Raw genomic sequence first — 25,597 nt, 5'->3', positions numbered from 1 at the left:
GCACCCACTACTACTACTACTACTACTACTACTACTACTACTACTACTATTTTGTGTGTTTACCTTGATCCATCAGATGATTTTATAACAATACAAAAGCCGCCCTAAATAAACGCCCTTTTTAAAAGTTCCCACCTTCTTCTACTTTGCAAGAGTGGTTTTCTAAAGTTTCTTATTTGGCGGAAATGGCAAAGATTTCGGCTTTTTTAAAGGATCAATCGCAAGAGAACTTCTTTGCGGTATGGGAAAAATGGATAGATTTTGTACAACACAGGTTGGATATAAAAAAATATTATTTAGTATTTCAATAACTTATATATAAATTTTATATTTTATAGATTGTATTTTTCTTTTTTCTTTTTTTTTCTTTTTTTCTCTTGCTCCTTATATCTTTTATCTCTATTTTTTTATATTTCTTTTCCTCTTTTTTCTTTTTTATTCTTTTTTTCTAAGCATTTTTTTTCTTTTTTCTTCTAATAGTTATGCTTTTTACATATATACATTATTGTTAATTATTTTATAAGTTGTATAAGTATTGTATTTAGATTTATTTATGGTTTATATTCTTCTTTTTAAGATTTTAAGAAACTTAAGAAATTTTAATTAAGCCTATATTCAGCTCTGGGAAGGTCGAGGGAGGGGAGGGTTGGGGTGGGTTGGGTAGGGTTGTTTTTCTTTTTTGTAAAATTTTAAAAAATTTTCAATTAAAAAAAAAAAAGTTCCCACCTTCTCTGCATCTTAATATCCCAAAGGATATTTTCCCCCTCCATGGACCTCCCCCCCCCGCCTCCTTCGAAATTTCCGATTTCGGTTTCCGATTTCCACCTCCTTCCTCCTTGGCCTTCCGAGCGCCAAAAGCAAACACGTGAAATACTTTTCAACGTGTGGCTCCTTCGCTGGAATGGTCCGAGGAAGTCCCGAGTCAGTCTCTTCTCGCTAACGTGTGTGTGTGTGTGGGGGGAAACAGGGTTGGCGTTTTCCCGGGAGGGCAAATGCCCAGTCCGGGGAGGAGGGGAACGGTGGGGGGGGGGAATGGCGATGGGAGCCAGCCCCGTAACGCGCGTTCTCACGTGCACAGCCTTCCTGGCTCCAGAACATCTCGCTGAGCAACGCCCCAGCCCGGATAGCCGTCCGTCCGCTACCCCCTCGACTCCCCCCTTCCCGCACGGTCTATATGTGGTGTTCGGAAACTGCGACGGCCCCTCCAAAGATTTCCCATATTTGTTCAAAGCGGAGCAGGCGGACGGAGGCTGCCCGGGGCGATCGCGGACTCTCAACTCGGGCTCAGGGTGTGGTCGTGGCCCGGAGGTCGTCAGAATGAGGTCCAAAGCGAAGCCAGCTCCGAGCCCCCCTGGAAAAGAGCCAAGCGGCGCCCCTGGCAAGGAGACCGCGGCCCCCCTGGAGCAGAAGAGCCGTCCGGGCGATGCCAAAGCGGGCAAGGAAGAGGACGTTCACACGTGCTGCGGTTGCCGGTTCCCGTTGTTGGTGGCGTTGCTGCAGCTGGTCCTGGGAGTCTCGATCACGGTCCTGGCCTTCCTGATGGCCGAGTTCAGCCCTTCCCTGCTGCTCCGGGAGACTCCATATTGGGCCGGCGCGCTTGTAAGCATTCCGGGCTCTGGTCTGAATCCGAGGCGCCGTCCAGCGCCCCAACCGTCTGCATGAGCTACCCCGCCCGGGTTGGGGGGGGGGTGGTTGGGGGGGCTGAGAGCGGTATAGACTCTAAGGAAGACGCTTCTGAAATGAGAGGAGATGTGCGTGGGGGAGTCCTTGGTGCTCTCTGAGCTTGGGGGTTGTTCTTGCAGACGTTTCATGACCCAACTAGGTAACATGATCAGTGCGAGGAGGAGGAGGAGAAGAAGAAGAACAATAACAATAACAACAACAACAACAGCCATTGGAAACAACATCACCACTGTGGGATCCTTGGACTCTCTTTGTTTTCTTGCAGATGTTTCATGACCTAACTAGGTAACATCAGCAGTGCTGGGAGGAGGAGGAGGAGGAGGAGGAGGAGGAGGAAAGAAGAAGAAGAAGAAAGAAGGAGGAGGAGGAGGAGGAGGAGGAGGAGGAAAGAAGAAGAAGAAGAAAGAAGGAGGAGGAGGAGGAAGAGGAAGAAGAAGAGGAGGAGGAGGGGAGGAAGAAGGAGGAGGGGAGGAAGAAGAAGAAGAAGAAGAAGAAGGAGAAGGAGAAGGAGAAGGAGAAGAAGAAGAAGAAGAAGAAGAAGAAGAAGAAGAAGAAGAAGAAGAACCACTGGAAACAACACCACTGTGGGATCCTTGAACTCTTTGTTTTCTTGCAGACGTTTCATGACCCAACTAGGTAACATCATCAGTGCTCAGAGGAGGAGGACTGTGGGGTCGGTGACTTCTGAGCTTGGTTGTTTTCGTGCAGTGCACTGATGACGTTACCTAGTTTAGTAATGAAACCTCTGCAAGAAAACTACCACGTGCAGAGAGCACCCAGGACCCCCCAGTTCTCCTTTTTACAAAGCCCTCTCTCTTCTAGCACTGATGACGTTCCCTTGTTGGGTCATGAAACGTCTTCAAGAAAACCAAGCTCAGGGACCACCACGGACCCCACAGTTCAACCCTGAGCTGTTCAACATTCTCCTTTATTGGAAGGAAGGAAGATGTGGCTACACAGAGACGTAGTTGGAAAAAAGCTTCTCATTTTTGGGCCAGCCATCCTACCAGCCCACAGGCCAATCAGATAAAGGGGATTCCATGATGAATTTTTTTTAGGCTGAGGCTGTGGAATTAAGACTGGGATCCAACAAGTGGCTACTTGGTCTTCTTGGCCCCTAAATTCTTTGCTTCGGTGCCCAACGCTTTGATGTTGGCCAAGTTTTGAAAAACCCCAAAGGGCCTTTATGCCAAAAGCAGGGTTGGGGTTAGATGGGACCCCCCTCCCCAATTAAAAAAACACCATGCTATCTTGGGGACTTGGTCACCTAAGTAGGAAGCCCATAAGGCCATTTCTCCTGGTGAAGGAACGTGGTGCCCCATAGATTGCAGCGTGCTCGCCTCCAGCTCGGTCAGGTCTCAGAACAGATTGATGTTGAGTAAATAAATATGTATGTGGAGTGTAACTTGAGCAGGGTTTCTATATATATTTGATGTACCCCAGCCCGCGTTCTGCTCAGCGCTACACTTATTTGCTGACACATGTGGCTCCATCTGGTTTTAAACTAAGTGAGTCTCTGCACCACCCATATTATTTTTTACAGTAATATGATGGTGGCGGGCCCACAAGTTATGGTGGGCTGTGTTTTTTTTATTATTAGCTAGAGCAGGGGTGTCAAACTGCCAGCACGCGGGCCGGTTGCATCATACAGAGGCCGCATCCATCCCAGGTCCAGCAGTGCAAAAAAAGTCGCGACACATCACGTGATCACCCGTGTGCTAGAGCAGTGGTTCTCAACCTGTGGGTCGGGACCCCATTTGGGGTCGAACGACCATTTCACGGGGGTCGCCAAACAACGCAGTCCGCCATTTCCCCCCCCCCCCTTTTCCTTAGCTGTGCTATTCCCTTTTATTCTATTGGCTTTTGAAAGCCAATAGAATAGACTCTCTTGAATAGAGTCCAATTCTATTGGCTTTCAAAAGCCAATAGGAATTGTCCAGGCTGTCTCTGCCCTGCTGAGCCTGCCAAAAGTCCCATTCTGCAAACGGTGCTGCACCAGTTGAGTAGTCCTCGACTTACAACCGGTTGAGTAGTCCTCGACTTATGACCGGTTGGGGGTCGCAGCATTAAAAAGATTGAGAACCACTGTGCTAGAGGGACATCCAATGGGACAAGTAAAGAGTGAGGATGGAGGGGTGTGTGTGTGTGTGTGTCAGCCCATGTTCCATCTTTATTTTCCTTCTACCAACTCCTGCCCATTACAATATTGAGGACTAAGGCAAATCCCGTTTTTCTGAGGGGTCCTTGGTCCTCTCTGAGCTTGGTGGTTTTCTTGGAGACATTTCACAACCGAACTAGGGAACATCATCAGTGCTAAGAAGGAGGTAGGGTTTGTTCTCATTTTATATTCTAGTGACTTGCCCTGTCGGTCTTGGTGGAAGTGGCCTTGGTGGAACTGCCTAAGAAACTAACTGTAAACAGTCCAAACAAGGAACCATCAATACTGACAGGGCAAGTTCTATATAAAGAGAAAGCAGACCCCTCTCTCTTCTAGCACTGATGTTGTTCCCTAGTTGGTTAATGTGACATCATTATCATTTTACCCATTGATAAATGGGAATGTGCTCCGGTTTTGTAGGGCACATCTCTATAATTTGAGGCATTGACAGCTTCTCCCCCCCCCTCTCTCTTTCTGTCATCTATCTAGTCTACTCTCTAAATCTATCTGTCTATCCATTATCTATATCTATCATCTATTTATCATCCATCATCTATCTATAATATCTGTCTGTTAATCTGTTTGTCTGTCTGACTCTTTCTCTCTCCTTCCCTCTCTCTGTCATCTATCTATATCTATCTAGTCTACTCTCTATATCTATCTATTTATCTATCTATCTATCTATCTATCTATCATCTATCTATTATCTATATCATCCATCATCTATCTATATCTAGTATCTCTGTCTCTGTCCATCTCTCTCTCTCTGTGTGTGTGTGTGTGTGTGTGTTTGTGTGTGTGTGTGTGTCATCTATCTATATCTATCTAGTCTACTCTCTATATCTATCTGTCTATCTATCTATTATCTATATCATCTATTTATCTCTGTCATCTATCTATATCTAGTATCTGTCTGTCCATCTGTTCGTCTCTCTCTCTCTCTCTCTCTCTCTCTCTCTCTCCCTTAGATTTCCTTTTTCAGCACCCTGTGTAAGGTACAATCCACTTCGGCTGCCATAAAAGGTTTTGGGAAACTTTTTCCACTTCTTAGGCAAGAGAAGTTGACTAGTGATGACAAACTGTAAACACATCATCCAGAAATTTTGTTAGTCGTTGCTAAGGAGCGACTTTGTTCCTGTAGCGGTTGTTAAGACACAATGCTGGAGGAGTGAAAGCGAATGGTGAATGCACTCGTGTTGATTACCCACTAAAAAGAAGACCCAGTTTTGTCACAGGAATTAAAATGAACAAGTAGTTCCAACTGAGACCAATATGATCAATGTAAATAAATATGAATAGTAATACAGAATTAATTCAGTTGTTGAGCCCATCATAAAATCTAAACAACGCAGGAACAGGTACATACATTTTTATAAAATAGATAACAAACTCATATGATGGATCTCTTTCTTAAAATTAGAAGAGTAACTTTCTTTCCAGTTATGTAGTATTTATCCTCTTTAATCCAGGATCTATAAAGTCGAAAATGCCAAATCAGTTGGATAGTATAAGCCATAGGAAGTGTATTTCCCATATTTTTAACATCAGAACCCACTCTAAATTTTTTCAGTTTTGCTTCCCACAGGTCAAACATGTAAGGGATACAAATTTAATTTCACATGTTGATACCTTACAAAATTGTACTGCTGGTTTCTGTTCCAGGACAATCGTCTTTTCAAAAAAGCTAGCATTGCAGGTATCTTTGAAACTCTAAAAATTCTGCCAAGCAATCTAGAACTAAGGAGAAACTTCCCGACAGTTAGAACAATTAACCAGTGGAACAACCTGCCTCCAGAAGCGGTGAATGCTCCAACACTGGAAGTCTTTAAGAAGAAACTGGACAGCCATTTGTCTGAAATGGTATAAGGTTTCCTGCCTGAGCAGGGGGTTGGACTAGATGACCTCCAAGGTCCCTTCCAACTTCATTATTATTATTATTATTATTATTATTATTATTATTATTATTATGTGCTGAAGTCAAATCTGAGACAAAAATCTCTCAGAGTTGTGAAAAGCCAACTGCTTTAAAGTATTAGTCCCTTTTTTAATCCAGGTGTTCCAAGAGATAATCTTTCGAGTTTGAATTATATCACAGCATCAATTTCTCAACTGGTTCAGAAACAACATACAGCTAGTCCTCAAATTACAACAACAATGGAGTCCAGAATTCCTAAGCAAAACATTTCTTAAGTGAGGTTTGCCCTATTTTACGACCTTTCTTGGCACAGTTGTTAAGTGAATCACTGCAGGTTGTTAAATTAGACACACGGTTGTTAAGTGAATCTGGCTTCCCCATTGACTTTGCTTGTCAGAAGGTCGCAAAAGGGGATCACGTGACCCCGGGAGGTTATAACCTTTGTAATATGAGTCAATTGCCGGGCGTCTGAATTTTGATCATGTGACCACGAGGATGCTTCAATAGTTGTAAGTGTGAAAAAACAGTTGTAAGTCCCTTTTTTCAATGCGGTTGTAGATTTGAACCGTCACTAAATGAACTGTTATAAGTCAAGGACTACCTGTAAACAAATATCTGGCATTTTGAACACAGCAGGAAATGAAGAATCCTCATTTTAGTGGAAGGAATTACCAACTTCCACTCCAAATGAGTCCAAAGAGGAAAATAATCGTAATAAATCTCACGCCAAAGGAATCTAAATGATAAAATTAAATCCAGCAAGGTTAAACCTATTGTCTCCGTAAAGTTGCTGTAAATTTAGCCAGAGATATTCTAGGGGCTTTAAAATGCCATAACTTTTAACAATTTGTCTCAAATACCTAATAGGAATTAGCCACTGCCATCCTTTCTTAAAATACATATTAATCTCCATGTAATATTCATCTTCACAGCATTTTAATGGGAATTTTCACCATCAGGTTATCACTGAAATTGCCTCTGTGAAGACATATTTAATTCAACATATTGTGACAAGTTTGAGAATGATGTAAAATAGTATTTTATAGAATCTGTGCAAATTATATATCCTAATTTTCTACAATAATGTAAAGACAGAGTGGATCCCAAAGGCAATAAGTGGACAGATTCCAGTTGATAGTATAACGAGGATGTAAACTACATTGCTATATAACTTCAACAATCTTAATTCCCTTTTGAAACATTAGTTTACCTTGGCCAAATTCCAATTTTAGGAACAGATATCAATATTTCTATGTATATATTTATGTATATCTATGGAGGTTGATATATATTTACTCATATAGTATGGCTGTAATATTATCATTATCCTTCTTATTATCTTCTCTACTACCCCCTCTTATTGGGATCATTATTATGGTTATTATTACACTGTTGCTTTGCATGTACACTGAGAGCTTCTGCACCGGAGACAAATTCCTTGTGTGTCTAATCACACTTTTGTGTGTCTAATCACACTTGGTCAAATAAAGTATTCTATTCTATTCCATTCCATTCTATTCTATTCTATTCTATTCTATTCTATTCTATTCTATTCTATTCTGTTCTGTTCCATATATTCTATTCTATTCTATTCTATTCTATTCTATTCTATTCTATTCTATTCTATTCTAATGTATTCTAATGTATACTGTATGTTTTGGTATGATACTTTACTATGCTAATGTTTGGAGAGACTGTAGAAATTGTATTATAGGGAAATCAGTGATGGTGATGATGCAGTTGGACGCAAGAAGAATAGGCAAAATTTCTTCTCATCAATTACTGCATTACTTAGAACGGTGCCTATAGTATAACAATATTGCTATTCTGGATCCTTGGGATGGATCCACCAGTCAAAAGCACTAAATGAATGATTGGGCAGACCTTGTAAAGATGTGATAATGATATGCATCAACTAATCTAGTGAAAAGAAGGACCAGGGGTGACATGATAGCAATGTTCTGATATTTGGGGGGGCTGCCACAAAGAAGGGGGGGGGACAAACTATTCCCCAAATCACCAGAAGGCAGAACAAAAAGCAACAGATGGAAACTAATCTAGGTTGGCAGAACTAAATTTCCTAACCGTGAGAACAATTAATCAGTGGAACGGCTTGTCTCCAAAAGTTGTGGGTGCTCCATCACTAGAGGCTTTTAAGGAAAGACTGGGCAACTATTTGTCTGGAATTGTATAGGGTCTCCTGCTCAAGCAGGGGGTTGGTCTAGAAGACCTCCAAGGTCCCATCCAACTCGGTTATTCTGTCATTTTGTTAACTATCTGATCTCCTAAATTGATAATGGAGGGTTTGGGTCTGGCCAGGTCCTCCTCTATCTTTGCTCCAATTTTAAATTTCAATTTATTCATCTTTCTCTCTCCAGGTTTGTCTGGTGGCCCTCATCGGATTTGTGATGCTTTGTATTTCTTACCAGCCGGATGAGAAAACTTGCATTCAGTTCTTCATCAAGGTACGTGGTTTAGCTTTCTTCGTTTGGAGAAGAACTGATTATTCCATCTGAAAATAAGGTTGGAGGAGCAGGTTCCAGAGATCTGTGAGTCAGTGGTGATCCAGGGATCTTTCCTATTCAGAGTGTCTGCAGAATCTGGTCAAAGAAGTCAAGATGGCAGCTGCAGTGTTACAATTAAAGCTCTGTTTGTGTGTGTGGTGTCTGCATTAAAAACAATGCCCATAAAACAACAAGCAGCTTCAGCCACATGTTACAGCTGCCATCTTGAGTTTTTGAGCAGATCCAACGGACCTTCCTGTTCCTATTATTCCTTGATTCTTTCCCCATATCTAGCTAGAAGTGTAGATTCAGTATATCCACCAACCAGAGCTGACGTTTCAAAAATCCGCATTTTTGATTGTTTGAACGTTTTCAGAACCAGCTATACTAGTAACTACTCATTTGTCATGGTGTTTTCTGTTCAAATTCCATTTCTACTAATATGTTGCCAGTCAAACAAGGTAGACCAGAGAAGGAAACTGTTTACATAAGGGAACTAAAGAGATTTCTTAGCCATGTCTCCTATTTTTAATAAAATCATGCAACAAGAAAAATAAGTCCAAACTCCTCAGCTATCTCATTGAAGCTTACGAAAGCCAGTCAGTCTCCCTGAACCGTTGCCCTACGTTCTATCTCCCAAATTCCCCAAATAAATAAGTTTGAACCTATGCTAAACATGATGTTCACATCATCATAGCTTGAATTTCTTTATACGTTCCTGATAACACCTTTAAAGCGATCATGAAATGAAGACTCTAGAATGCTTTGAATTAAATCCTTGAATTTGGTGGCCCAATGGAGGAAACTGAATATTGCTACCGAGATAGCAACTTAGCCTTTTATTAAAATTCAAACTTCCCAGATTTTTTTTTTGCCCAGCTCTGAAGGTGAATTCCTATCTTCCTTTTTTATATTGGGCAGACTTAAGGAAAGAGTATCTACCCATCCATCCATCTATCATCCATTCATCTGTCCATCATCCATCCATTAATCCATCCATCTATCTATCTATCCATCAATCCATCCATTCTTCCATTCACCCATATGTCTATCTGTCCATCGATCCATCCTCCCTCCCTCCCTCCCTCCATTCATCCATCCTTACATCTATCCATCTAGTTGTTCATCTATCTATCCATCCATTTATCCACCCACCCACCCACCCATCTATCCATCCACTCACCCAGCTGCAAACTATCAGATGCTTAACGTGGTCTTAAGCTTTTAGTCACTGAAAGTTTCTGTTAAGGAATGAAGTTCCAAAAGCTTTGAAGAACAAGATCTCAACTAGGAAAATCCTGCAGAGAGATTTCTGTTTTGAGTTTCTTTGGTGTCCTTCCCAATCTCCTTTAGCTTCATTTTCCATTCATAAAACCAGCAAGCGAGCTACTCACAGTTTACCCATCGTAGACAGAAGACACATATACCTGGCCTATAGATTTTATCAAGGTGTACATGCTAAGAACCTCAAGATCATCAGACTGCTGTTATATTGATAGCTCAGGCTGTGAACACATGAAAAGGAGAACTCTTTATGTAAGGAAACAAAAATGTCAACTTGCTGAGGGAGAAATAAAATGCAGAATATATAATACTGAATAAAGAATTCCATCAAACCCCTCCCCACACAGACACACGCCCGCACACACACATACAGTATTGTATAATACCAAAAATTTGGGCCATCAGGTAAAATGATGTAACAATAGATTCTGGGGATAAACAGAAGAAGGGATTTTTATAATTCATAATTATAAAATTCATAATTCATACGAGAATGGACACTATTAGCTTAAATGGCTAAATACAGGCAATTTAACCAATAATTATGAGAGCCCTATGAAACGTTTCTACGTAGAGGTGAACTTTTATATAGTAGTTGTTGGAAGGCAAAGAATGAGAACGGATAGTGTTTGTAGAGCTTTGTAATCTATATTCTGAGAGAACATATATAACAAAAAAAGAAGACATACAAGGCCCCTTCCAACTCTTCTTCTCCTCCTCCTCCTCCTCCTCCTCCTCCTCCTCCTCCTCCTCCTCCTCCTCCATCATTCCATTCCATTAGTGAAAAAGGCAGTATTAAATAATTAGATGTGGCTTTAGCTTATATCTTATATCAGACTCTGTTTTTAATATATAAAGGAACTCAAATAAGAATACCCAACACCTTAATTTAATGTCTTTGTTATTGTTAGTTGCAAAGTCATGTCCGACCCATCGCGACCCCATGGACAACGTTCCTCCAGGCCTTCCTGTCCTCTACCACCTTCTGGAGTCCATTTAAGCTCACGCCTGCTGCTTCAGTGACTCCATCCAGCCCCCTCATTCTCTGTCGTCCCCTTCTTCTCTTACTCTCAATCTTTCCCAGCATCAGGCTCTTCTCCAGTGAGTCCTTCCTTCTCATTAGGTGGCCAAAGGACTTGAGTTTCAACTTCAGGATCTGGCCTTCTAAAGAGCAGTCAGGGTTGATCTCCTCTAGGACTGACTGGTTTGATCGCCTTGCAGTCCAGGGGACTCGCAGGAGTCTTCTCCAGCAAGTGTTTTAATAGACAAAAAAAATATCTCCCTATTCATATATAATCTACTGTACCTCGAAAGCAGATCTGGTGCTATTGGACCTTTGAGAGCAAGAAAAAATAGAAGATCCGTTGACTGACCAAGTCTGAATGGAGAAGGGAGCAAGGGGTATTTTCGTGTTGAGGAGTGGACAGGGCAAGCTAGATTCAGCCAAATCTAAAGATCCACATTTGGATACATGCAGAGTGTAGAAGATAGACTGGAGCTGACATTCAGGAATACAGGAATATCGTGGAAAATTAATAATTGTTACCAATACCCTCATGTATCCCAATTCACCACACAAACTGCTATTTTGAAATCAAGTTGACTGATGAATCCTGCACTCAACTATGTGCCTAAATGCATGTATCTAGGTGTATAATTTTGATTTGTAAGAACACCTTAGTTTAAAAAGGAAACGGGGGAGGTATTTATTGATTTATCTATCAAATGTATTGGCTGCCCGTTTTACCACAGGATACTTCTGGGCAGCTTAACAATATATGTGTGCAATTCCTAGAAACTGCCATTCCCCAAAATCCCCAAAAGAAGAACATGTCACGGGAAGAACACATATCACAAATAAAATTCTCTTCTCTCCTCCCCTCTTCTCTTCTCTTCTCCCTCTCTCATCCCTTTTCCTTTCCTCTCCTTCTCTCTGATCCAGTCTCTTCTCCTCTCTCTCCTCTTCCCTCTCCCTCTCCCTGATCCAGTCTCCTCTCCTCTCCCCTCCTCCCTCTCCTACCCTCTCCCTCTCTTTCAGTCTTCTCTCCTCTTTTCTTCTCCCCTCCCCTCCCCTCCTCTCCCCTCCTCCCTCTCCTACCCGCTCCCTCTGATTCATTCTCTTCTCTTCTCTTTTCTTCTCCCCTCCCCTCCTCTCTTCTCTTCTCCTCTCCCTCTCTCATCCCTTCTCTTCTCCTCTCCCTCTCTCTGATCCAGTCTCCTCTCCTCTCTCTCCTCTTCCCTCTCCCTCTTCCTGATCCAGTCTCCTCTCCCCTCTCCTCCCTCTCCTCCCCTCTCCCTCTCTCTGATTCAGTCTTCTCTTCTTTTCTCCTCTTTTCTTCTCCCCTCCCCTCCCCTCCTCTCAACCCTTCTCCTCTCCCTTTCTCTGATCCAGTCTCCTCTCCTCTCCCTCTCCCTGATCCACTCTTCTCTCCCCTCCCTCTCCTACCCTCTCCAATTCTGTCTTCTCTTTTCCTCTCCTCTTCTTTTCTTCTCCCCTCCCCTCCTCTCTCATCCCTTCTCCTCTCCTCTCCCTCTCCCTGATCCAGTCTCCTCTCCCCTCTCCTCCCTCTCCTCTCCTCCCCTACCCTCTCCCTCTCTCTGGTTCAGTCTTCTCCTCTCCTCTCCTCTCCTCTCTCCTTCCCTTCCCTTCCCTTCCCTTCTCCTCTCCTCTCCTCTCCTCTCTCCTTCCCTTCTCTTCTCTTCTCTTCTCTTCTCCTCTCCTCTTCTCTCTCCTTCCCTTCCCTTCCCTTCCCTTCCCTTCTCTTCTCTTCTCTTCTCCTCTCCTCTCTCCTTCCCTTCCCTTCTCTTCTCTTCTCCTCTCCTCTCCTCTCCTCTCTCCTTCCCTTCCCTTCCCTTCCCTTCCCTTCCTCTTCTCTTCTTTTCTCTTCTCTTCTCTTCTCTTCTCTTCTCTTCTCTTCTCTTCTCTTCTCTTCTCTTCTCTCATTTTGCTGGCCCAACCATATCCAAACTTTGCATATGCTTGGAGGCAGTTGGGAATGGCAAACTTCATCAACCTGCAGGATATTCCTTGCAATATGTATTCAGACGGTTCTTCCGCTTCCGTCCCAGGTTGCCTATTTCCTCCTGAGTGCGCTGAGTCTGAACGTCTGCATCTTGGCCATGGCTTTCGCTGCCTACTGCTACTCCCAGATCGTCCGCTTTACCTGCGAACCCATTTCTGATGCGGTCTGCCACTGCAAACTGGACGCGGCGGACCCCCTCAGCCGCACCATCACCTACCAGAGCGACTGCAGCTTCCTCACAAATACCTTCTACCTCTTCTTGCTGATCCAGTTCCTCCTTAACTTCCTGGCAGCCGTCGTGGGATTTGTGGCCTGTTTCGTGATGTGGAAGGATCGGTATCAAGTCTTTTACGTCGGAACCCGGATGCAGTCCCAAGCTGCCGCGGGAGGCCAACCAGCCAAAGTGTAGGGAAAGAGAGGACGGTCTCAAGGAAAGCCACCAAGTATACCTTCCTCTTGCTAAAACAAGAAACGTGTGGACGCATCCGTTCAGGTACATCAAAAGAACTACCCGATGGTGCATTTTTACAAAAATTGTTGCCAAACCGTCTTGCCAGAGAACCTCCTCCTCCCCAACGTGCCTCTGAATTATGCATCCTGCCTTTGGTGCTAGAGCAGGAACCGTGAACATTTTCTGGAAGAGAAGACACCGAAATGGAGACATCAGCTCTTGGTAGCTTCTTGCACATTTCCACTTCCATGGATGTTCGCGGTCATTAGTGTGCATCCGTTCCAGTTTTATACGCGGCTGGAACGGAATTTTTTAAAAAACTGATCGTGTTTTAGTCCAGGGGGTCTCCAAATGTGGTAACTTTAAGACTTATGGTTCAACTCCCAGAATTCCCCATGCTGGCTGGCTAGGGAATTTGGGGAGTTGAAGTCCGCAAGACTAAAAGTTGCCAAATTTGGAGACCTCCGTTTTAGTCCAATCCATTTCCTTCTAGGGAAAAAGCAGGAGATCACAAATGTGGCCGGCATGACGCTAAATGAAACATAATAGAATATGGGGACCAAGGGCAAGGAGGCACAGAACAATAATTAAGGCCTCATGAATCTATAAATCCCCCCTTAATATATGTTGTGTGACTACAAAACCATATATGATTTTAGATTCATAAGACCGCAAAGAAAACACCCCCCCCCCCGTTTTCTTAACAACTTGATTGCTTGGTTTTCTCGCATGGGTTGTTTCGAATAACACACGCGTGTTGCTGAGAGCAAATTTCATGATGAGCTAAGCTTTGGATATCCCAGGAGAACAGCATCTCTTTCCTGTCCATTAAAGCAGCCCAGTTTTCTTCAGGCTTCTGGGGGGGGGGAAGGAGACGCTGCTTTAAAGAGATGCATTACAAGTGGGCTCTTCAAAGCAGCCGCATCCATTTTTCAGGCCGAAGTCTGAAACACGTCAGAGAGATTCCCATAAGTCCTGAAGTGTTTCTTCTGAATCATTTCTGAAGAGTTACGTGTCAGCCTTTCCAATAATAGACATGCCGTCCTCGTGGGTTGGACGCCTATTGTATATAGCCACACCATCTGCTCCAGAGACCTCCACCCAGGGGAAGATTATATTCTGCTGTCCCTGGTCATATAATCCAGCTCTGTCATTTGTTATGATTACTAATTACACTGAGCTAAGAGGAGGACATGCAAGGAGTCCTCTTTGGAACAGGATCACTTTTTCTACTCCAACATCCTCATCCCCAAAGGGGCCAACCAGATTTCTTAAAGAGGTTGACGAGAGGATGTGAGGACGTCATCTCCTCCGACGGATGTTCACGGAGAAACAGCTTTTAGAGGCTTCCCATTCTGAAGCCGGCATATAACCCATCATATCTAGTAACCACTGACCATCTTCCTTAAAGTCAGGATCTCCCTGAAAGCCTTTGGATGCCATCCAGTTTTGGTCATCATGATGTAAAAAAGATGTTGAGACTTTAGAAAGAGTACAGAGAAGAGCAACAAAGATGATCAGGGGACATGAGGCTAAAGCATATAAGGAACGGTTGCTGGAATTGGGGATGTCTAGTTTAATGAAGAGAAAGACCAGGGGGGACATGATAGCAGTGTTCCAGTATCTCAGGGGCTGCCACAAAGAAGAAGGAGTCAAGCTATTCTCCAAGGGGCCTGAAGGACAAGAAGCAATGGATGGAAACTAATCAAGGAGAGAAGCAACCTAGAACTAAGGAGAAACTTCCTGACAGTTAGAACAATTAACCAGTGGAACAACCTGCCTCCAGAAGCGGTGAATGCTCCAACACTGGCAGTTTTTAAGAAGAGACTGGACAGCCGTTTGTCTGAAATGGTATAGGGTTTCCTGCCTGAGCAGGGGGTTGGACTAGATGACCTCCAAGGTCCCTTCCAACTTTATTATTATTATTATTAATATCATAACTCAACGTACTTTTCTTCCCTGATTACTGAAGTCCAGGCAATCACTCCAAGCTCTCCTGTTATTCGAGAGGAAGAGAATTGTCTCTCTGTCCCTAGGTTCATACCATGGATAAAGGTACCAATTAGCATGTTGTCTCCTTTGCGTGTCCTTCTAATTTCTCTTCATAAGCATTTCCAGCTTCACACGCTTGATCAGTAATGCTCTCTGGCCAGGCCTGCTAATCAGCAAAACGGTTGAGGGTTCCTGACATTAGATGGTGAGGGAGCACATGTCTTTCATGGCTGCACACCTTCACGTGACCCAAGGCAAACCAAGAAACACAACCCAATGCATTCCCTCTCCTGCTCCTTGACAAGTTTTCCCAGCCTTCTCTCTTCCTGAAAATGTCCTCTACAGTCCCACCAAGACATCTTAAAACTTCGCGTTATATCACAGGACGGAGGCCACCCAAAACTAGGAGAGGCATCCGTCATGGGGTTCCGGATGGTGGAAGGTGTGTGGTCCATTCTGATGCCTTCTAAGCTTCACGGTTGTGTCTTGAGTTTACTTGGGGGAAAATTTACATTGAATTTGCCATCTTTCTATTCATCCCTGTCACCTGAAATGTTTGCATTGCTCTGGGATATCTATGTAGTAACCAGGGCGCCCAAGATTCATCCTTTTGACTTTCTGCACACTGCAGAAGCCATACATAAACCTCAGCATCTAAGCTAGCTTAATTCAAAGTTGCACTCTGTGAAACTACATGGTGTGTTCTTAGACCTATTGGATTGAAGTCCTGCTCTGGATGATCATCCCAAAGAATGATAATTCAGACTGCATTTCCAAAGGAATTCCCTTAACTATGTTATAGATCAAATCTGGAGACCTCACTGTTGACAATTTCATCATGAGGTGTGGCCTTCGAGCTAAGAAGGGCGTAACTGAAACTTGAAACAGTATAGATAAATATCAGTTTTTGCAGCTGGCTATGGAATCCAACAAATTTACCTCAGGAAAACATGAGAAGACCTGGATTCAGGCAACTAGGCTTTCGAAAATGCACCAGGAGTCCCACAACCTCTCTGGGGATCTGTGTCCTACCATGCCCTATCAACTTTGGTTATTGGGGGGTGGGTCCAAGAAGAATTTCTTTGTTGGATAAAACATATGAAGAATGGTTGCAGGGATTGGGTATGACCACGCTAGAGAAAAGAAGGACTAGGGGTGACATGACAGCAGTATTCCAGTATTTGAAGGGCTGCGACAAAAAAGAGGGGGTCAACTTATTTTCCTAAGCACCCGAGAAGAAACGATGGAGGGAAGCTAACCAAAGAGAGAAGCAACCTGGAATTAAGGAGAAATTTCCTAACAGTGAGGACAAATTAACCAGTGGAATGACTTGCCAGCAGAAGTTGCGGGTGCTTCGACACTGGAAGATTTTAAGAAGAGATTGGACAGCCGTTCGTTTGGAATGATGTCGGGTCTCCTGCGTGAGCAAGGGGTTGGACTAGAAGACCTCCAAGGTCCCTTCCAGCTCTATTCGGATTGATTGGATCAAAGGGCGCAAATCTAAGTCTAAGCCATAAAACCAAAATGAACATTTGGAGGGACAGGTGAGGGAGGCAGCAGCCCCACCCTAGGACCCTGGCCACGGATCGCAGCCCCTTTGGACTGGGCCTTCACATGATCGTGGTTGGCAGCCTGCCACTCTGCGTGGGAAGCTCTTTGGAGCGCTGCCCGAATAGCTGAGTGGCCATCAAATGCCAGCGTGCCGGTCTTCCCTCCGACATGTGAACACTGCTGATCTGGATACGAGGTCTGCCCCGTGCTTTATGTTCTATATTTACAAGCGAGCTGTCAGCTTCAACCCTTCCCCTGCCAGCCATTCTCAGCCCTGGCTACAGGCTTCTGTTCAGAATGTGTTTTTAAATACTAGCAAGACCGGGGCGGGGGGGGGGAGTAGAAGAGGGGGGGGATGGAAGGGGGTCAGCGAGGAACAACCGCTGAAGGCCGCTCAGCTGTAAACATGCCTTTGCAAAACCTCTGTTTATGCTTCTGGCTCTTGAATCCGTTCTAACGTTCATTCTGTGTAAGTGTGCGCTATGCAGTTGGCCAAATACACTTTCTTTCTTTCCTTCCTTCCTTCCCTCCCTTCCTCCTTCCCATTTCTCTGCTCTCTCCCTCTCCCTCTCTCCCTCCCTTCCTTCCTCTTCTCCTTCCCCTCCCCTCCCATCTCTCCTCCCTTTCCCTCTTGTCCCCTCCTTTCTTTCTTTCTCTTTCTTTTCTTTCTCCCCTTCTTCCTTTTCCCTTCTCTTTCCTTCTTTCATTCCTACCCTCTCCCTCCCTTCCTTCCCCTCCCCTCCCATCTCCTCTCCTCCATTTCCCTCCTCTCCCCTTCCTTCCTTTCTCCCTCTTTCCCTTCCCCTTCTTTCCTTCCTTCCTTTCTACTCCCTCCCTCCCTCCCTTTCCTTCTTTTCTTCCTTCCTCTCCTCCTTCCCCTCCCATCTCCTCTCCTCCCTTTCCCTCCCCTCCCTCTTTCTTTTTCTTTTCTTTCTCCCTCCTCCCCTTCTCTTTCTTTCCTTCATTCCTGCCCTCTCCCTCCTTCCCCTCCCCTCCCATCTCCTCCCTTTCCCTTCCCATCCTTCCTTCCTTCCTTCCTTCCTTCCTTCCTTTATTTCTTTTTCTTTCTTTTCACTCCTTCCTTTTTTCTCCCTCCTTCCCTTCCCCTTCTTTTCTTCCTTCATTTCTCCTCCCTCCCTCTTTCCTTCTTTCCTGCCTCCCTCTCCTCCTTCCCCTCCCATCTCCTATCCTCCCTTTCCCTCCCTCCCTCCCCTCCCTTTCTTTTTTTCTTTTCTTTCTCCCTCCTCCCCTTCCTCCTTCCTCTCCCCTTCTCTTTCCTTCCTTCATTCCTACCCTCTCCCTCCCCTCCTTCCCCTCCTCTCCCATCCTCCCTTTCCCTCCCCTCCCCCTCCTTCCTTCCTTCTTCCTTCATTTCTTTTTCTTTCTTTTCCTTCCTTCCTCCCTCCCTCCCTCCCTTCTGAAATGCATACAGAACTGCCTTCTCCCCCTTGGTGCCCTGTTGCTTTCTTAATTCTTGGTGGCTACCTTCAGGCATGGGCACTGTCCTCTCCAGGGTGGATGAAGGGTGAGACCCAGGAGAGATGAAGCTCTCGAAGAGTTGTGGTGGGTTGCTTCCTTCCCCAGGAAGTCAGAATCTGAAGAAAGGAGATTTCATGAGACCAGGCCAGCTAATGTGACCTCAGGCTTAGAAAGCCCTGGGCGAATGGCTTTTCATGAAGCTGTTAAGGAGCATTAATTGCGTGAAGAATAACTTCACTTCTGTCCAACACTGCCTGCTTGAGTTTGAGTGACCTGCTTCAGTCTTCTCTCTGCCTTCCTGGTTTGCTCCAACCGATTACAGATTATTCGGCCTTGTGCCATCGGTGGTTGCTAAATTATTCTTTCAGGTAACCCACCCTTAGTTGTTTTCATTTCAAATAAAAATCCTTCTTTTCTTGAATAATCCAGCGCTGGGCCTCATGACTGGTTTGGGGGGGGGAGAGACAATGTCCTTTTTGGAAGAGAACATGTTCAACTCAATGGACTTTTTGGGATGGAGGCCGTAACATCTCAGAAACAGGAGAAAAATATATATATATATATATTAGATTTTGAAAGTAATGTGTGGGAGAGTGGAAGAAAACTTTCTATTAATTGGAAAGTTGACAGCAGATACGCTTTGTTCACTTAGAACAGTGTTTCTCAACCTTGACAATTTTAAGGCATGTGGACTTCAACTCCCAGAATTCCACAGCCAGCAAAGCAAATCTTGAAAACCAGGCAAGGTAGATGCTGGAATTGCTGTTAAAGGTTCTCATGACCCAGGTAGTTGTAATGGCCTCCGGAGAGAGCTAAAAATCGGAGTAGTTTTTATTTCCAGGACAAACTCTCTTCGGAGTCATTGGTTATAAAATTTCTCTTGAGTTAAACTTAGTCCTAGGTTTAAAGCCACAGGGAAGAAACAGAGATTTCCTCCCTATCCAACTCCAGTGATGAGATTGTCTAGGGCAGGGGTAGCTAACCTTGGCCCTTTTATGACTCATGGACTTCAACTCCCAGAATTCCTGAGCCAGCCATGCTGAGGGGAAAGGGAGAGGTTACCAAGCTGAGCCAGGCTGACTCAGGGATTCTGGGAGTTGAAGTCCACGAGTCATAGAACGGCCTAGGCCAAGGCCAGGGCTTGGCAACCTTGGCTCTTTTATGACTCATGGACTTCAACTCCCAGAATTCCTGAGCCAGCCATGCTGAGGGGAAAGGGAGAGGTTTCCAAGCTGAGCAGTTACTGTTTTTGAGCCGGGTTTTTCCTAAACTGTAATCATACCTTTGGTTTATCCTGCCTACGTGTACAACCTTGCTTTTTTCCACGTTAAATTTCATTTTGTTGGATAGGGCCCGTTGTTCAAGATCTGTCCAGATCTTTTTGGATCCTGAGCTTCAGTTAAAGTGCTCTTCTTCAATTCCAGATCTGGCAGAAAACTATTGCATAACATTTGCTTATTGCCAATCCCCGCCCAGCCTCTATCAGCTTGTTTCTAGCTAACTGCTAGCTGGTGAATTCCTGATTTCAGGTGTACAGGTTATGTTGGTGAAACCCTGTGGCTTTGCTAGCCTCCCATTTTCTCCAAGGGAATTGCTGCTAGAGGAAGATCTATGGAGATTCTCAATCATCCAGGTCATGGTTGTCCCAAAGGTGCTTTTTCTATAAGGCAACTGAATTTGCTTGGGTTTTTTTTTTTCACTTCTCATCTAGGAAGCTTCTTCTGTTCAGAACTGAAGAAGCTTCTTGAATGAGCAGCAAAACGGTTTCAAAGGAAAAAAAAAACCTAAGAAAGTCCAGTTGCCTTTTGGAAAAAGCAAGAGAGATTCTTACATTCCCTTCTTCTGCTTCAAATTCTTGATCTATCTCAGTGGTTCTCAACCTGTGGGTCGGGACCCCATTTGGGGTCAAATGACCATTTCATGGGGGTCGCCAAACAACGCAGTCCGCCATTTTTCCCCCCTTTTCCTTAGCTGTGCTACTCCCTTTTATTCTATTGGCTTTCGAAAGCCAATAGGAATTGTCCAGGCTGTCTCTGCCCTGCTGAGCCCGCCAAAAACCCCATTCTGCAAACGGTGCTGCAAGTTGTCTGCAGCGAAGGCGAGCTGTCTGGGAGTTTCCACCCCTCCCTGCTGAGCAACTACTAAAAATGTAAGTAAAAGAGGGCCAGGGGTGGGAGGCCGGCGGGCGCAGGGAGGGTTGCTGGGGCGCATGGGGTGCCTTACCTCCCTTGGGCTGGGCCAGCTGGTGGCCCAGCCGGTGGTCGGCCTGTGCCGTCTCTGCCGCTTGCCAGCTATGCCTTGGCCGGCGCAGAGGGTGGCACCACGCATGCGCGGCGCTCCCGGGCAGAGAAAGTCCTCAACTTACGACTGGTTGGATAGTCCTCGACTTACAACCAGTTTAGTCCTCGACTTATGACCGGTTGTTTAGTCCTCAACTTACGACCGGTTGGGGGTCACGGCATTAAAAAGGTTGAGAACCACTGATCTATCTTCTGCTTAGAAAAGAACGTCTCTCCCCAGCAGAAGAAATCTATACATAGAAGATGTATGAAATTACAGGGGTGTCTTTCAAGTCCATGAAGTGGGGGGGGGGGTTGATTTCACGGCTACTAAAAAGCAACAGCCAGTCTTGGACTCCTCATTCTGGATGAAATCTGGACCAGGACATTAAGATTCCCAGAGATGCTAAAGATGGATATTTTCTTTTGTTATTTCTTTATCGATTTAAGGAATTCACATATGCATTCTCTTCATGGAACCAAGTAAGATCGCAACCCAAAATCTCTCTCTCTCTTTCCCTCTCTCTCTCACTCTCTGTCTGTCTCTCTCTCTCTCTGCCAGTACATATCCACAAACACCCTATTTTGCTGGAGCTAAGCCAGCTCGTTCAAAATTAAAAAGAGAATGTTTTCAGTAATTAAGCCATAGGCTCCATCTGGAATGACTGTCAACAAGACTCAGCAGCAGAGAAGATGGACACACATCTACTAATTGACTCCTGTTGTTTTGGAATTCTGCCCTCTCGTATTGATATCCTGATTAGTCTGGTTGAAAATGGCCCCTGCGCTTCGACAAAGAATGCCGTGACAGCCTGAAGCTTATGAAGCTAATCATAAAGGTTTAATTTAGCCTTCTGCTCTCTGCTTTTCTCCATTCATTAACATGCTTTATCCCTCTGTAAAGCCTGGCACAGCAGCGCATTCGCATGGAGGGACCCAGATTGGTCAAATGCTGGGAAGAAGCAATAATCTAAGAAGTGCGTGGATCCTCTCCAATTTAAGAGAGTAAAGTTAAGCAAGCAATGTATCACTTTGCTATGTATGATTAGCTTAATAAGCTTCAGGCTGTCACCGCACCCATTGTCTAAACCCCCAGTTTTAGTGGTTTGAAAATGCGGATGGAGACCACCTTCTGTTTTTGTTGCTAAGTTGTTAAGTCGCTAAATTGTGTCTGACTCTTCACCACCCCATGGATCATAGCACACCAGGATCCCCCGTCCTCCACCGTCTCCTGGAATTTGCCCAAATTCATGTTTGTTGCATCAATGACACTATCTAACCATCTCCTCTGCCGTCCCTTTCTCCTTTTGCCTTCCATCTTTCCCAACATGTCACTTCTCTTCTCATTTGGTGGCCAAAGTTTTTTGAGTGTCAGCTTCAAAATCAGTCCTTCCAAAGAAAAGGCAGAGTTGATTCCCTTTAGGATCAACTGATTAGATCTCCTTGCAGTCCAAGGGGTTCTCAAGCGTCTTCATTTACTTTGTCTACAAACTCATTTCTGGTGGCAAGCAACTCTAACGGGAGATGCAGTGTTCTCGAGAACTTCAAGGTGACCTCAAAGACAAGTTCCACTAAAGTACTAATTATTTGATGTTTTGGTTATGCTTCTCCACTTCAGCTGCTGCAGCTAGCCATTTCAAGCCCGTGAAATGCCTAGAAAACACAGGGTTGATGTTTGCTCACCATGCCATGGATGATTTTATACAACTCCATTGTGTCTTCCTCACTCACATCCAAGCCAAAATGTCTCAAACACCCTAACTTTTTTTCTCAGAAACAAGGGCCTCAAGTCTTTGATCAGTTTGGTCTCTGTCTCCACTTTTTCCATCTCTCCCTCTCTTCTAGGAATGTTACATTCCTGTTTATATGCAACAAGCAAAATACTCCCTATTATTCTAGCTGTAGATGTCTCCTTGATTTATCAAGGAGCATTATAATTTGGCAGTTCCCTACATTCAACCCCTTTCCTAATGAATTGTTCTATAGATTTCACACGTGCATGAAAAAATGTGTTTCCAGTATGCAAGATACTTTGATCCTTAATGTTTCCTTGAATTTTGGTAATAACTTCTGAACATTTATTTATTTGTATCCAACCTGTTTTATTTTTACAAAGAACTCAAGGTGGTAAAGATATCCAACACACCTTCCTCCTCCAGGCTGGGTTTCATGCTTGAGGCAGGACTAGAACTCACCATCTCCCACTTGCTAGCCCGGTGCCTTAATCATTAGACCAGGGGTAGGCAACCTTGGCTCTTTTATGACTGGTGGACTTCAAACTCCCAGAATCCCTGAGCTAGCCATGCTGAGGGGAAAGGGAGAGGTTTCTAAGCTGAGCCATGCTGGCTCAGGAATTTTGGGAGTTGAAGTCCACAGGTCATAAAAGAGCCAAGGTGGCCTATCCTGCATTAGACCAACAAGCTCTTGAAATTCCTATTTTGAATAGCTTGAAATAATAATTCTTATTTTGAATAGCATGGAATAACATTTTTTAGAAATATCTTTCCTTCCAACCAACCTGGTCCATGTTCTCCATAAATAGAACACAGAATAACCGGGTTGGGAGGGATCTTGGAGGTCTTCTAGTCCAACCCTTTGCTCATGGCATGAGATCCTATACCATTCCGGACGAATGGCTTCCAGTTTCTTCTTGTTAACCTCCAGTGATGGAGCACCCACAACTTCCAGAGGTAAACCTTTTCACTGATTGTTTCCACAGGAAATTTCTCTTTAGTTCTAGGTTGGTTCTCTCCTTGGTTAGTTTCCCTCCATTGTTTCTTGTCCTGGTTTCAGATGCTTTGGAGAATAGATTGACACCATCACCCCTCTTCTCTGTGATTGTAATTGATTTCCACATTCTGAAAACACGTTAACTGTGAATCTTTCTTAAAAAGGGTAAATGATTTAATGGATAGAGATGCTCAGGGCAAGAAAACCAAGCCATCACAGCAAGCCATCTCTATGGCCAATGCCCATATTCAAAGTTTAAATCTCCTTGCAAAACAATCTTTAAACACCCTGGCCTCAGTCCATCATCTGTGTCCCCAATCTAGAATCCTAACTGAAAAAGAGAACATGGACAACATTAAATTCCTCATATTCCTGCCCCACTTTTTAAAAAAGGCCTCTGAATATGATTTCCCTGTAATGGGCTGAATATTCTTTAATCAATCAGAAGCCAAGACTGGAATTGGATAAAGGGAAACCAATGTGTCAAAGGAATAATATCCAATTAGCAGCATGACACAACGTCTCAAAACGAAGCTACTGATCACGCTGGTACCCAGGACGTTGGTGCACACTTCAATAGATCAGTCTCATCTTCACATTCTCGTTCCCCATCAAAATACTTTTATTTGCAATTCAGCTTTAAGAATAAAAGCATCCGTTAGTTTGGGAGTTCTCTTATCTCTCTTCTGAAAGGAGAAAACATCTTCAGGGCAATTTTGTAAAGATGCAGCAGGTTGGTGTCTTTTTGTTTAAAAAAAAAAATTGCAACATCTACAACTGAAGGAAAAAAATTGCAGAAGATACCGGTAAGATTGAACAATACTGAACTGTATCTAGTTCTTATAAGCAAATATAAAACAACAGACTCTGCGTGTTGAGATTTTCATTAAACTCTCCAGTCTGAGCCAAAAAAAAAAACAACCTAAAATCCCAGTGGGAGAAGTCTACATTTTCTTCAGAAGTGGGATGGGACGATTCTACAGAGCAAATATAACTGTGCAAATTGCAAAACACTTGGAGGCAGGCATCAAGTCGTAAAGCTTTAGCATTTTTTTTGTAAGCAATCACGGTTAATATGTCCTATTTTCTGTTTATTCCTCAGGATTGTGGCCCTTTCTTTTTGTTGTTGTTTACAGCTTTTTCTTTTTGAATCCAGATATAGTTAACTACAGATTAACTACAGCCATTGACCTCAATCGTGGTTAATATTTGCTAATAGCTTGATGTAAATCCTACCCACCCTGTCAGCATCACCCAGAACAGGGGTAGGCAACCTTGGCTCTTTTATGACTCGTGGACTTCAACTCCCAGAATTCCTGAGCCAGCATGGCTCAGCTTGGAAACCTCTTCCTTTCCCCTCAGCGTGGCTGGCTCAGGAATTCTGAGGATTGAAGTCCACAAGTCATAAAAGAGCCAAGGTTGCCTACCCCTCATCAGAAGAAAGTCTTTGCGATGTCATGTCATTCTCACGAGGCCTTTGATCTTGAATTTACAAAGAAAAGTCTGCTGGGTAATTTAAAAGCAGGAGGGACTCTCTCACACCTTAAGAAACAAGGGGGGGGGGGAAGACCCCAAACCAGTCAGCTTGTTTTAATGTAAATCTTTACTTACTTTTGTGTGAGGTGTGGCTGCCCCTCACACAAAACCATCCCTTCTTCCTCCCTTCCCCCCCCCACCAGGCCGCCAATCCAGAAAGGTTGGGGAACGCTGCATTAACACAACCGATTTGACCCAGTCTACACAATGACAGAACCCATGATAAAGTGCAAGACACGGTGAAATTAAACCCCAAAACACTGCTTCCCCACAAGTTTCATTAAAGTATATGAAAACAATTGCTGTTAAACTCAAATGCTCCACTTAAGCCAGGGGTAGGCAATCTTGGCTCTTTTATGACTCGTGGACTTCAACTCCCAGAATTCCTGAGCCAGCATGGCTCAGCTTGGAAACCTCTCCCTTTCCCCTCAGCGTGGCTGGCTCAGGAATTCTGGGAGTTGAAGTCCACGAGTCAGAAAGCAGCCTAGGCCTAGGCCAGAGGTAGGTAACCTTGGCTCTTTTATGACTCGTGGACTTCAACTCCCAGAATTCCTGAGCCAGCCACGCTGAGGGAAAAGGGAGAGGTTTCCAAGCTGAGCCATGCTGGCTCAGGAATTCTGGGAGTTGAAGTCCAGAGTCATAAAAAAGCCAAGGCTGCCTACCCCTGACTTAAGCCAAGAAAATAGGGGAAACCAAGAAAAACATGGGAAGATAAGCTGCAATCTCACTATCTGGAATTGCATTTATGCCTCCCCAAAAGAGATTTTATTATCATTCATCGCACAGTCAGCCAGATGTTCAGACTGGATTTGGCATTTTGTCTACCTATCGAGTCCTTACCCAGGTATTATTATTATTATTATTATTATTATTGAAAAGCCATGCACGAATTGCCTCGTACGTTTCCAGTTCTCCTAAAATATGTAAACAGGGCAATTTATTTGATTCAGATAAGGTGAAAAATCTAGATTTTTTTGTCTTATCTAGAAGAGATATACTTAGAGGATCGATT

At 44.1% G+C, this 25,597-nt stretch overlaps 1 protein-coding gene across 1 annotated transcript; it reads left to right on the top strand.

Moving 5' to 3' along the window:
• The first annotated feature begins 1,065 nt into the window (after nucleotides 1–1,065).
• Nucleotides 1,066–14,585, top strand: SSPN (sarcospan). Its single transcript, XM_039357551.1, has 3 exons — nucleotides 1,066–1,599; nucleotides 8,135–8,221; nucleotides 12,614–14,585. The coding sequence occupies exons 1-3, from the start codon at nucleotides 1,318–1,320 to the stop codon at nucleotides 12,974–12,976; spliced, it is 732 nt and encodes a 243-aa protein (XP_039213485.1). The 5' UTR covers nucleotides 1,066–1,317; the 3' UTR covers nucleotides 12,977–14,585.
• The last annotated feature ends 11,012 nt before the right edge of the window (nucleotides 14,586–25,597 follow it).

The sequence above is a fragment of the Crotalus tigris genome, unplaced genomic scaffold (genome assembly GCF_016545835.1).
Source record: "Crotalus tigris isolate CLP2741 ecotype Arizona unplaced genomic scaffold, ASM1654583v1 scf7180000018925.3142382, whole genome shotgun sequence".
Classification (NCBI taxonomy): domain Eukaryota; kingdom Metazoa; phylum Chordata; class Lepidosauria; order Squamata; family Viperidae; genus Crotalus; species Crotalus tigris.
The sequence above is the reverse complement of the archived record's forward strand: the minus strand, read 5'-3'. Positions and strand labels throughout refer to the sequence as shown.